This window comes from Lolium rigidum, chromosome 7, assembly GCF_022539505.1.
Source record: "Lolium rigidum isolate FL_2022 chromosome 7, APGP_CSIRO_Lrig_0.1, whole genome shotgun sequence".
Taxonomy (NCBI): Eukaryota; Viridiplantae; Streptophyta; class Magnoliopsida; order Poales; family Poaceae; genus Lolium; species Lolium rigidum.
The window spans coordinates 353778279-353791797 of NC_061514.1; the positions used below are offsets into that span (position 1 = coordinate 353778279).

General features: G+C 50.2%; 1 protein-coding gene across 1 annotated transcript; it reads right to left on the bottom strand.

The window, feature by feature from the left end:
* Positions 1-357: 357 nt before the first annotated feature.
* On the bottom strand, positions 358-2954 carry LOC124677494 (U-box domain-containing protein 4-like). Its single transcript, XM_047213479.1, has 2 exons — positions 1513-2954; positions 358-844 (listed from the first exon to the last, which is right to left on the bottom strand). Exons 1-2 carry the CDS (start codon positions 2827-2829, stop codon positions 755-757), a joined length of 1407 nt encoding a protein of 468 aa, XP_047069435.1. The 5' UTR covers positions 2830-2954; the 3' UTR covers positions 358-754.
* Positions 2955-13519: the final 10565 nt, after the last annotated feature.

Genomic DNA, 13519 nt, shown 5'->3' on the forward strand with positions numbered 1-13519 from the left:
CCAATTTTGTGGCCATGATAGAATAAATTTGGTCATTGTTTGGATAGTTGTGAACTTTACCCATACCAATAGGCTCTTTGCCCACTCTTAAGTCATTTTTCTTACCAATGCTGGCATACTCATGGGCAACCAACAGGTTACCCAAAGCTTACCCAAAATTTTGGCTAGCCAAATATTTGGTGGGGCAAAGTCTGGCTAGAAACCAAGCATACCCTTACCTCTTGCAAACATTTCACAATCAATTAGAGATACACAAGGAATCAACAAACAGTCTGCAAAACAGGTCACACTAGATAAAACGTAACAGGGGGAAGTTGGACTCCAAACATAAGTAAAAATGACATGGTTGGCTACCTAACATCCCCCTATAACCTCACAAAGCCAAGCAAGAACACCATATTACCACCCTAACATCCTGTACACAGCTACAGCTCAGCATCGCTTACCCTCAGCAACAATCCAAGTCCTATCATCCTCCTCTCAACTGATGTTAGTAACCAAACCATCTAAGATCTAACCATCCATCACTCGCAGACCACACATGTATTCACATAACCGAGCCAAAAGCCAGCCGTTATTTACACATGATCATCGCGCCCCATCCCTACAGGGCTACTACTTCGTTCTCGATACTCGAATCAAGAACAGAGCAGAGGAGGTCAAACATAAACCAAGCATACTATCTCTATTTCGCCATATCAGTACTGCATTTACCTAGCCAAGCTCGTCGCTTCATCATCGCATAACTAGCGCACTACCGAGCCATGCTCGTAGCTGCGCCCAGTCCAGCTCTGCAGCCGCCACCCTGCCGCTGCTCGCGCAGGTAACCAAGCAAAGTCTCAGCCTGGAAATCAAAGAACTGAAGATCAGTGACTCCAGAATTGAGGACCAAATCTTCAAGCTTCAGCAAAAATAAAATAGCAGATGCAATCTAAGGCAGACACCAGAATAAGATGAGTCATGGCATAGACAAACTCTAGTGGCAAAACTTTACAAGCATGTACGGAGCATTTCAGTAGGAAATCTCAAGCACATGGTCAAATTTAAGTTTCCGCGTTTTCTAGTGACACCAAGCATTGTTTACGAGTAAATGAACTGTAGATTTGACCTGTAGAAGGGAGGGCACGGATCCTACTGTACATCCAAGATTTAGCAGATCATGGGCTGTACTTAACAATAAGTGTGAAATTAAACAAGTGCATGTCTCCGCCAGGTGAACCGAATCTACAAGTCCTTACCTGGCTTTGATCAGTACAAGGCAATGCATAGCAACTACTGCATTTTCTACGTCCAGATTTAATAAGCAGCCCAGTACTAGCGTCAATGGGACTTCAGCAGAGCTAACTGATGAAGTTCGTTGGACACTGTCCAGTACAATGACAGTGGCATCAAGAGCTCATACTCAAGAGCGACACTTAAAACATTGATATACTGGAGTACCAAGAGTTATTGCTAAAAGTAAGATTAACAAATCACATCCAATTTCAATCTTAGAATGTTAATGGGGAATACCTTGTGCTTGGCACGAGCAGAGCCCGACTGCGAGAGCGCGACAAGCGGCGGGATGGCCCCTTCTCGAACAAGAAGCGCCCGGTTGCTGGACGACTCGGAGCAGAGCTGCAGCAGAGCGACGACCGCGAACTCCTTCTCCCTGGCAGGCCCGTCCTCGATGGTCTCAACCAGGGCCGGAATCCCGCCAGCCTCCACCACCGCATCCCGCCCCTCAGGAATGCTGGCGAGGCTAGCGAGAACCACCATGGCCTTCTCAGACGTCCCCGTGCCGCGCTCCCCGATGAGGTGCACGAGCGGCAGGACGGCCCCCGCGCTGACGGCGCGCTCCTTGTTGCGGCGCGCGGAGCAGAGGCGGTAGAGCGTGGTGAGCGCGTCCTTCTTCCCGCGCGTGGAGCCCGCGGAGAGGAGGGCCACCAGGGGCGCGACGGCGCCGCAGGCCCCGATGGTGGCGCGGTTGTCCTCGGTCCCCGAGAGCGAGAGCAGCGCGCAGGCGGCGTTCTGCTTGGCGGGGGCCGTGCCCGTGCGCAGCGCGTAGACGAGCGGCTTGATGGCGCCCGCGGCCGTGATGGCGGTGCGGTTGCGGTCCTCGAGCGAGAGGTTGAGGAGGGCCGTGACCGCGTTTTCCTGGGTGGTGGGGTCGGTGCTGCGGAGGAGGGGGACTAGGGCGGGGATGGCGCCGGAGGTGCTGCCGATTAGGGCGCGGATGTCGGAGCGGTGCTTGGCGAGGAGGCGGATGCGGGCGGCGGCGCCCCGGCGTGTGTCCGGCGGGGAGTCCGGGGAGAGGGCGCGGATGCAGGCGTGGATGAAGGGCTCGATGTGGGAGAGCGGGGAGGCGGCCTCCGAGAGATCCATGGACTCGAGGTCGTTTAGATCCACGGCGGGGTCGGGTGGGGTGGATCTGGCCGGCGTGGCGGAGGCGGAGGCGGCGGCGGCGAGGCGCTGGAGCTCGCCGGAGATGTCGGAGTTGAAGCTGGAGTAGTCGGAGAAGTCGCGGGAGAGGTCGAGCATGTCGGTGGCGGCCGCGTTGGCGGAGGAGGACTTGGAGACGGCGGCTGGGTGGGTGGGGCCTGCTGTGGCCGCTAGCTCGCTGAGGCGGAAGTCGATGACGGAGTCGGTGAGGTTCTCCATGTCGGAGTCCGCGTCGGAGGTGTGGGCGGTGGCGCGCGGGCGGGAGGCGGGCCCTGGGGGCGAGTCCGGGTGGAGGAGGGCGGAGCGGATGGTGCGCATGGAGTGGCCCGGGCGGCGGGCGGAGGAGGAGGAGGTGGTGCAGGGGCCGTGGGTGGGCGAGAGGATCTGGGAGCCGGCGAGCGAGACCATGGCGTGCGTCGGCGGGTGGGGCGGGCGCGGGAGTGATGATGAGGGAGGGGGAAGGTGGTGGTGGTGTGTTGGTGGTTGGGCTGGGCGATGGATGTGTACACACTACACAAACGTATACGACGATGTATAGAAGAGGAAATTGCACAAATCACCACCTTTTGCTATCTTTGTTGCGCAAAACACCACCTTTACATGTTTGTTGCAGGGATCACCACCTTTTGATGTAATGTGTTGCACAGAGGTCCAAATCTGATATTGGAGTCAAATTAAGCTAATTAACTTCAAATTTGACAGCTGGCCCCATAAAACAGAGATGATGTGGTGTCCACTATGTGTTTTCAAAAGAAATTAAAAAAGGAAATCTAATAATTAAAACAATATTAAAGAAAAATTTTGGGAAAGTTTGAAACGAATCTAACATGCCGCTTGAAATTTGAGATTCGATCAGTGTTTGATGAAAATTTAAAAGAAAATGAGAAAAAATTGAGAAAATATTCACGTGTATGTTCGAATATTCTAAGTTGGCCCACTAAATTTTCGGCATGAAAGAACATTTGTTGTGACTTGGGTAAAAAAGATAAAAAAGTGTCTGTCTGTAATGAAAATATAGTGTCGCAATTTGTCTTTTTTTTACAAGGAACACAAAAAATTTCTTTCATAACGAAACTTTTATGGGCCAACATAGGATGCCTGGATGTACACGCGAATATTTTTTTAGAATTTTTAGACATTTTAAAAATATGTTCTTTTATATTTTTTTTCTAATAGGTGCAAATGCACCTATGAGCCAAAAAGTCATGGTTGAAAAGCTAGCATCAATAATTAGGTTCAAACGCTATCGTCTGACCCTAGATATGTGAATATGAAGGACCTTTAACTTCATCTTCTCCCTGATTTACTTCTCTGAATTATGTCATTATTTTTCAAATTATTCAGGTCATATTGTTTTAATTGCTAGAATATTTACATTGTTTTCTTTAAAAAAAATCATCAAATGTTGACCGAATCTAAAAATGTGATACAAATTTCAGACGGCATGTTAGATTCGTTTCAAACTTTCCTAGAATTATTCTTTAATATTGTTTTAATTATTGGATTTTCTTTTTTAAAAAAAGTTTGAAAACACACTAGATGACATAGTGGTCGCCACATCATCTCTGTTTTATGGGGCCAGCTGTCAAATTTGAAGTTAATTAGCTTAATTTGACTCCAATATCAGATTTGGACCTCTGTGCAACACATTACATCAAAAGGTGGTGATCTCTGCAACAAACATGTAAAGGTGGTGTTTTGCGCAACAAAGACAGCAAAAGGTGGTGGTTTGTGCAATTTCCTCTGTATAGAATGCCCGTGCACAGGCTCGGCGGTGGCTCACCCACTAAACTAGGCACCGGAACGGAACGAGGAAGGAGACGGTAGCGAGTGCGCCGTGGATCTTTGTAGCCAACTTTTTGCCCCGGGTTGACGACGGACAGGTGGCTACCCTGCCATGCCTACACCTCAAGTTCCAGCCCATACCTCTCGGTGGTACCGTTGTTCGGTGACATGCGGGGCCATGCTTCGTGGGCGCGAGCTGTCAGTGGAACGGGTGAACCATTTATGCAGTGTGGGACTGTGGGTGAGACAGTGAGAGAGAGAAGGAGAGAGGAATCCTGGTGCGGAAAGCGGCAGTGGCAGTGGCTGGGCACCACCGGTTTGGTTTACTTTTGGTGGCTGTGGAAGCAAGGAATCACTTTTTTCCGTTTGTTTCTTCCTGCCCGTGCCCCGCGTTGGGCGCGACGGGGTCGTCGTATCTATCACTGGCACGGAGGACGGCCGTTCCGCGCTCCGCCTCCGCTTCCGCTTGGCAGGACTGCCTGCAACGGCGTGCACGCGAGACGCATTGGTATCTGCGCCGCGGTGCGGCTTTTCCAAGGGAAAAAGTCATTTCGGGTGTTTCTATTGCTCACAGGGTTTTCGTTTTGCACCTGGTGAGGGCATCTCCAGCGACGCAACGCAAACGGACGCTCAGCGACCGTTTTCGTCCGCCGTGACCGGAAATGCGTCTGGAGTCTGCTTCAGCGGGCCGACGTAAAGTGACCGGATCGTTCGCGGAGACGCAAATCTGACCCAAATATGCACCACCGGAAATGCGTCTGGGGCCTGCTTCAGCGGGGCGACGTAAAGTGACCGGGTCGTTCGCGGAGACGCAAATCTGGCCCAAATATGCACCAGGTTTGCATCTCCGCGGACGCTCGGCGGTCGCGGAATCTGTCCGCGTTGGGTACATCCGGGCCCAGTCGGCAGTGACTAGGTAAGCAAATTTTTTTTTCATTACTATTGATTGGCCAAAAGGACCATCTTTATAGAGATGGTTAGTCGAGTTAACCTAAAACTACAACGGCCGTACCTACTCGCCGTCGCGCGGCCTACACCGGCCTCAGTTACTCGCAGTCGCGCGCCCTAATACTGGCAGGCCGGAAGGGCCGGCGGCGTCGTCGAAGCGGGAGCGCTTCGCGCACTCCGCGCGCCGCGCACGCCGGTGACTGGACATCTCGTCATGCCGCTTGCGCCGTTCGAGGGCCTCGGCCAGAGAGCTGTCCCACAGGGTCGTCGCCTGGGCAATGGCCACCTTGGTAGCCGCCGCCTCCTCCGCCGCCGCCTGGACCGCCGCCGCGTCCTCGTTCGCCTGGACCGCCGCCTGGATCGCCGCCATGTCGGCGACGAAGCGGGCCCTGTCCCTAGCCGCTGCCGCCACCGCTTCGTCCCTGGCGGCGATGGCGGCCTCCAGCTCGCGGTTCTCCTGCTCGACCCGCGCGGGAGAAGGGTCCCTACGCTGGAGCGAGTCCAGGTCGGAGCACATTAACCCCCGACCCATGGCCATCGCATAGCTGTGGGCTTCCTCCTCCGCCACCCAAGCCTGACGGCGCTGGGCGACCCCAGCCAGGGACTCGAAGGACGCGAGCAGAATCCGCTGGTTGCCGGCGCACTCGAAGCGCATGGGCACGGGGACGTCGCCGTCCGCGATGTCGTGGATGACGGCGTCGGCCGGAGGGGCCGCGATGGCTGCCCGCGTCTCAGCGAGCTCGGCCATGGCGTTGACGATCTCCGCCCTGGTCGCCGCGAGGCGCCCTTCCGCGCGCTCTGCCGCCTCCGCCTAAGCCCTCCGCCGCCGCCACCTCCAGGTCCAGCTGCTGGGCCGCGGAGGCTACCTCCTCCTCCGGGTGGAGCTGGCGGCACATGTGAACAACGTGCTCCCAATTCATGTGGTCGGCCATGGATGGATGGTAGCTTGAGGTGTGCCCGTCGCCCCCGCCGGTGTCCACCATATATAGCCACGGCGAGGCGGGAAACGGCGTTGGCGCGCGGGCGTTTCCGCGTGCGCGAAACGCCGGCGAAACTTGCCAATGTATTGGGCAAGCGCGGGAACGATCGTCGTCGCGCGGGAACAGTTAATCGCCGGCGGCAGTCCTCGACGGGACGTAAAACGTCATTAGCGAGCTTGACGCTGTCCCCGGTAAAAAAGTGCGTCCGCACCGCTGGAGGTACCCACGACGCAAACGGTCGCCCTGGGCCACATCGCGTCCGCGGGCCGACGCAAACGGACATTTCGGACGTCCGAAATGCGTCGGCCCGCCAGAGATGCCCTGATGAACTGATCATCATCCGGAGGCTCAATACCTCCCCGCCGGCTTCCCTGTCTGAAACGTCTCAATCTTTTTTTTGCTAAAATCTAAATTTTGTTTCGTCATATAGTAAAAAATATGACCCGCTTCTGCTTTGAAAAATTCAAGCAGAAAACGCTCCGCTTTGAAATAATAAAAAATAAGATCCGTTCATGCGGAGCTCGTCGGTGACTTGCCGGAGATGAAGACCTCATAGCGAAGATTTTATGCTATTGAAGCTAAACCGATCTTGCGCCCGAGACTTTTTAGCAAAAACTTCGCGCTAAAGTGGCAAAACCACTTTAGCAACTACTCGCTTGTGAATCCCAACTCGGGCTGACAACACCATTACTTGCTTCATGTAGCACCGCCACTGATCTTTGGTAGCACCGGCAATGACTATTTGCAGCATCGCCGCTGACCATTGCCAGCATCGTCGTGCCACCTTGGCAGCATCATCATCGTGTCATGGCAGCACCACTATGCTACCTTGGCAGCAACACTTTTCTGTTGTGGCAGCACCCACCTTGCAACCCCGGTGACAAGGGATTAACTTGTCAATGCCTATGGATTGTAGGCTAGGGTTTAGTTAGAAGTAGAGGGCAAGTAGATCTCGAAGGTTTCAGCCGAAAAGTACTCGACGATTATGAAAACTAGGGTTTGCGTACAATGATTCGATGATCTCCTCGTCCCTCGACTCCCCTTTATATAAGAGGTGGAGCCGAGGGTTTCGTTTTGTACAAGTTACAAAGTCCGGGACGGTTTCTAACTCATCCCGCTAGATTTACAAACAACACTTCCTATTACAATTCTACTTTCCTTAATATATCTTGGGCTCTCGAACCTTCTTATTCTTCGGGTAGTGGGCCTTCGTTAAACCCGGGTACTATTTTTGGCAGGCCCATTTGGGATGCCTATGTCAGTAGCCCCCGAGATTTTGCTTGAATCGTAGAATCAGTGGAAAATCTCCACTGCTTATTCTTATTCAACAATTTAAACTTTTCTATATTTCTTTATATAAATTTCTATATTGTACAGGGATATTGGTAGTTGGGGCTAGTTCATCCGACGGATCGTGTACTAGTTAACCGCTCTAGTGGCAATCCGCAAAAACCTACTTCAAGATCACGTCCCCGGACATGATCTCGGGATACCGGTGCAAACTTCGACAGTGCCGCTTAAGGTCTTACCATTCTGTCGAGTCCCAGCCAAATTTATCGAGTACCTAACGCGTCCGTTAGGATTTTTCTTCGTATCCGTTGATACGGATAAAAGTAGCAGTAGCGCAGTCTTCGGCGATGCCACGCCCAGCAGAATGGATCTCGGGGTCTTACCTTCGCAAATTTGCGGCATTCAGAAATTGATCGCAACTTTGGCGTTCTGAGAATATATTGTCGAGTGCTTTTCCGGCTGTTGGAATGGCACATTTTATCGAGTCAAATATGACTTATATTAATCTTCCGATGGGAGTATATGTAGAGTTAATTATAACTCGAAATATACTCTCTTGCTTTTCTATCTTTCTTTCTTTTTCTTTTTATATTTCATCGGGCACGCGAACAGCGTTCCCGATGGGAGTAGCCCCCGAGGCTACAGCCAAGAACTTGTGCTTGGTTGTAGGCTCAACATTTTAGTCCACCTTGTCACTATATTGCCATTTATCTCCCGATATTCTTTCTCTTCTTTTTTTTATCTATCGGGTGCGCGAACAGCGCTCCCGATGGGAGTAGCCCCCGAGGCTACAACCAAGAACTTGTGCTTGGTTGTAGGCTCCCACAATTTCTATATTTGCCATAGTCGAAACTTTACTTTTATCGAAGTAGCCCCCGAGCATTTGGGCAAAAACTTGTTTCTGACCAAAGGCTCCCGAAGTATGCAAATAACTTATCCCGTCGCCATTCTCCTTTTATTTTTCTTGTCGACATATTTTCCTTTGTCAAATTCTCTTCAGCTCTATTAATGGTCGAGATTTTTCTCGCCTTGTGGGTCCATTGTTCCCACCACGTTGACACGTCGTGCAAGTGGGGGACACACGTCCTCCGCTTTTCCCGGCGCACGTTCGGTAACGCCCGTTCCATTCCATCTCCGTAAAAATACCTTTTTACCCTCATATCTACCGGATCTCTTTTCACCACACGATCTCTTCATCCGACGGTTCATTACTTCTCCCGAAGCCTATATAAACCTTTCTTCAACCTCCGTCCACTCCTTCGCTTGCGCCGCACATCCGCTCCCCTCTCGCAAGAACTCCCCGCGCCCAACTCTTTCTCGATCTTCCGCACGCACGAACACTGCTTTTCCAAAGGCCGTTGATGCCACCGCGTACGCGACTCACCCGCCACAAAGACTCCGGAATCCAAGATGGCCGCCGAGGATTTTGAGTGGGAGAGATCCAAAATCTCCAATCAAGATGTCAATGTGCCGAAGAGGCTTGGCCTCGATGAAGAAGGAAGACGCCATCCGTTTTCCCAGCCGAAGAAAGCTACCCCAAGCCTCCAATGGAGTACCGGGTTAGTTTCGTTGATCATCTCATCCGCGGCCTTTCTACCCCAATCCACGATTTCCTCCGCGGTCTTCTCTTTGTCTATGGGATTCAGCTGCACCAGCTGACCCCCAATTCCATCCTTCACATTTCTATTTTTATCACGCTTTGCGAATGCTTTCTTGGAGTCGCTCCTAATTGGGCTCTTTGGAAGCGCATTTTCTCGCCTTCGCCGCAATGGCGTCACAACGCCACCTACAACATAGGTGGTGTAGTTATCTCGTGTCCGAACCGATGTCGATTATTTCGACGTCAAATTTCCCGACTCGTCCAAGGATGGCGCAAAAGGTGGCTCTATATACACGAAGAAAGTGCCAATTCCGTGGAACACAACATAGTTCCTTTTGACGGAAACGCAAAAATTCAACGCCGCTACTCCCGGGACGCCGAAGCTTCCGAAGAAGAGAAGAAGGCGACGTAAGCTCTTATGTCTCGTATTCATCAGCTCCAAAATACTCGAGGCAAAGAGTTATCTCGGTGTCCAAATCACCGCCTATTTTCTTAGGATTAGAGTGCAGCCTCTTCAGTGCTCGCAAAAATCCCCTTTGGACGTATTCTCGGTGCCAATGACGCCAATAGGCTCTCCAATGATCTTTCCGTGAAGGACTTGGAGAAGCTTATCCGAAGAATCACCTCGCCGAGCAAGAAGGATCCTATTCCTTCCTCTTGTCGCGTGGAGCCATACAGCTCCACCAATCCACTCCCCGAGGTATTTTGCCTTCTCGAATTTTTATTTTGTTCTGAATTTTCTCTGCATCTCATTGTATTGATATTCCTCTATTTTTCCCTTTGCCGCTATTTTCCTGCAGAATCATCCTACTATGGCTTCCCTTCCTCCTCTTCCTGAGGATGGAGAAGTCGAAGAAATGGGCATTGTTACTGACGACAATCAAGAAGCTCCATCCTTTGTGAATGATCCCGTGGATTCTCGAAAATCTGCGGGATCTTCCGAGGACACTACGTCAGTCCAATCTCCTCCTCCCGCCGTTTCCCCACAAAGGAAAAGGAGGAGGAACGATGTCGAAGATTCCGGCACATCCAAAGCCGAGGAAGTTGTTCCTTCTCATCCGAAGGCGACTTATGATCCTTATGTTGCATCCCTCGTCGCCTCGTAAGTTACCTTGATTTTCTCTTATTTCCGTAGTCGAAGTTTTTTCTTGTCTTGCTTTTTATGCTATTGATCCTTACTCGCAGTGGATGACGAGGAAGAAGTACCAACTCGTGACGTAGCTCCTGACGAGCACGTCACACACTTTAGTTATTTCGGAGAAGCCCGTTGAAGGAGAAGAATCGTCGCCTCCTCAACAAAATGTTGATACATCTACTCCTCCTTCGAGCCCCCTTGTCCCTTCGCCAAAAAGGGCAAGGGTTGAAATGATCGTTGAGCCTCCTCTCAATTGAGCAGCTCTTCGTCGCAGCTCTTGGATGATGTAAGTTTGTCGATGTCTATATTTCTTCTATTTTGCTTTTGTAGACCCTTACTTTTTTTAATGCCGATGTTTTCCCCTTCGTTCTTCTTCTTTGACAGCCTATGATCAAGGATCTTATCCGCATCGGGTCCCAATTTATTGGGTACCGCGAGTATGCCAGCAGAGCCGAAGGTAATAACTTTTATATTTATTGTTCTTCCTGAATTTTGCTCCTTTTTGTTTGTCGCAATTTTTTGATCTTTCTTTCCCCTTTTTTATCTTGATAGAGAAACTTGCAGAGGCCAACAAGCGTGCCGACGCACTTGCTCACAAACTAGAGCACAGTGGAGGCGGCTCGCGAGAAAGCCGAACTTGCCGCTAGCGAAGCTAAAGCCGAGGCCGATGATGCCAAAGCAAAGGCCGCTAGTGTCGAGGAACCGCGAAAAGGCTCAAAGATGCCGAATCTGCCTTAGACGAGCGTAAAGCTGCACAAGCTGCACGTGAGCAAGGGATCATCAAGCGTTTGAAGTCGCAAAGTCGACGTACGCTGAGTAATATCATCAATCCCTTCTATTTTATTGTACTTCCCGTTTCTTGGTTTTCGACTAATGTTTTGTCTCGTGTGGCAGCCCAAACAAACCAAGATTTTGATCTGGAGAATCCCGTCAATGACCCTCTCCTTGACGCACTTTCTCTTCTCGGAGTTTCATGGGCGCGAAATTCGTGAAGGCGTGGCCAATGCCGCGCAGGTTTGTCGGCGTTGTTCCCCTACTTCTTCCCGAAGAAAGAGGAACCTTCGACTTTCCTTGCCCTTGCCAAGCTTTTCAATTCATCGAAGACCTTGGACCGAAGATGCGTCATGAAAATATGAAGGTGGCCGTCGAAAATACCGTTGCTCGGTTGCCGACAGCCAACCGTACTCTTGATCGGATGAAGGTTGGCGACACCGATCAAATAGAACAGCCGAGATGGAAGTCACCGATTAAGGCGGCCAAGCCCAACACGAAGAAGATCCCGGCATATCTCGGGATCAAGCCATCTTCGACTCCTAGCTCGTCGAGGCCGGAGGTCTAGTTGCATGCCTCCTTGTTTCTTTTTCTCGTTTCTTTTGCTCTTGTCGCCATTTTAGCCTTGGCGACAATTACCCTCTTAGTCCCCCCGGAAAACTTTCTTTTGTAATGTCCGTGTAAATTTTCTAGCAAGTAATGAAATTTCCCTTCGTGCTTTTCATTGATCCCGGGCCTTTCTTTTCCAGCTAATATTTGATAATTACTCGACCCCTCCTTGTTCTCGCCGCTGCTTCACCTCGCATCTTCCTTCTCGAAGAAAGTACTAGTCGACCATAATCTCCTCGAGAGTTCATCAAGCGGACATTTGTCGGAAGATTTGCAAGAACTTCGACAACAACTTCAATCTATGAAGAAACAAACTTTGGCCATGATGGAACAATCTCGAAAGCATCTCGAACGAGAACAACTTGCTTTTCAACAAGCCCAAGAAGCTATGGCTGCTAAGGATGCTGCTGTCTTAGAAGCGAAAGGAGCCACAACCCGAGAAAATAGTATGCTTGAGCTAATGCTGGAAGCTAGCACATATATGTTAGGTATGTTTTTGCAACCTCAAGGCGCCTTCTCTTTATTTTGCTGTGCCTTTCTTCCAATTTCTTGCCCTGTTGCTTTAACAGGCTCAGCTCTTGATTCTCGCCGCCGAAGATCGCAGAGTGAATGAGAGGACAAATCTTCTTGTCAATCTTTCCCTTAATCATGGGTGTTTGTTCTGGGTCACTCCTGAACGAACCCAACAAATTGTTAGGTTCCAAGATCGTGCTTGCCAAGTGCGCGATTTTCTCAGCTTTTGCACGGCGACATTAACCCTTGTCTATAGGAATCTATTTCCGCGAAACGAGGTTCCAAAAACTCTTCCCGAATTATTGGAGGTATTCAGAGATGCTCCCCGCATCCATAACTTTGTGCGGGCTCAACTCACTGCTGGAGCGAGATTTGCCATGATTATGATAAACATCCGTTATCCGAAGTTGGACCTGACGAAGATTGTTGCTGGTTGCCTGGCCAAGAAAACTCGTCGGAAGAATGATATTGACTCAATCGATGCGACGGTAGCTCCCGTGGCCGAGTCGATGATAGATGAACTTCTTCGGATGGACTCGGAGTTTTTTACCAAGGGTTCTTATGCTGAACATAAAACAACCAGGGGCTTGTCCGTAGATACTATCTTGGGATTTAACTGACTTGTATTATATTGGAAACCTTGTATCTCACTCTTTTTTGTTTTCCCTCCTCTTTTTTTTATATTTCCGAAGGAATTTATTGTATATTGCTGAGGTCCTCTATGTTGTTGAAGCCCCCGAGCCTGAAGGTTGCACTATTTTTTCCTCCTTGAAATCTATTTTTTCTTGTTGTAATAAGACATCCTTGTTTGTCCCTTGGATGGATTGCCAATCTTCGAGTACCTTTGATGTCGAAATTCTATATTTGTATTGCGAGGTTCTTAGACCAAAGCACTTAAGATTTTTGATGTGTACACTATATTTATGATTACTCGGCTTCCGTTTTTTATATTTGGCGAGGTATTAATGTACCAAGGCGAAATATTTCGATGAATCTATATTGTATGTATTTTAAGACTTGGGCGTTGAGCCCCCGAGCGTGTCGAAAAATGAGAAGTATATCTCCACTATCTTTATTATATTGCAGCACCACGAGCCCGCCTCATTAAAAACCTTTCCCGGCCCCACTCGGTGCCCCGAAAAAGGAAAAGAGTGCGTCCGAAAACTCGTGGGCGTTTCAAGACATTGAAGTTTTACAAGGACTATATTTTAGCTCTAGGCGTAGAACCGCCCGAGTTGCGCCACGTTCCAGTGGGTTTTGCTCCTCCACCCCCGTCTTCTTGTCCTTTATCCCGTATGCTCCTCCTCCAATTACTTCCGTGACGATATAGGGACCAAGCCATGGTGACTCGAGTTTTTCATGACTTTTTTGCGTGAGCCGAAGAACTAAGTCCCCCACTTGAAAAGATCTTGGCCGCAAACGTCGACCGTGGTAATTCTTCAAGTCCCGTTGATATTTGGTGACCCT

Coding starts and splice junctions, on each gene's coding strand:
- LOC124677494 (XM_047213479.1), bottom strand. CDS start 2,829: ATGGTCTCGCTCGCCGGCTCCCAGATCCTCTCGCCCACCCACGGCCCC. Junction 845..1,512: donor CTGCTCGTGCCAAGCACAAG/GTATTCCCCATT, acceptor TTTGATTTCCAG/GCTGAGACTTTGCTTGGTTA.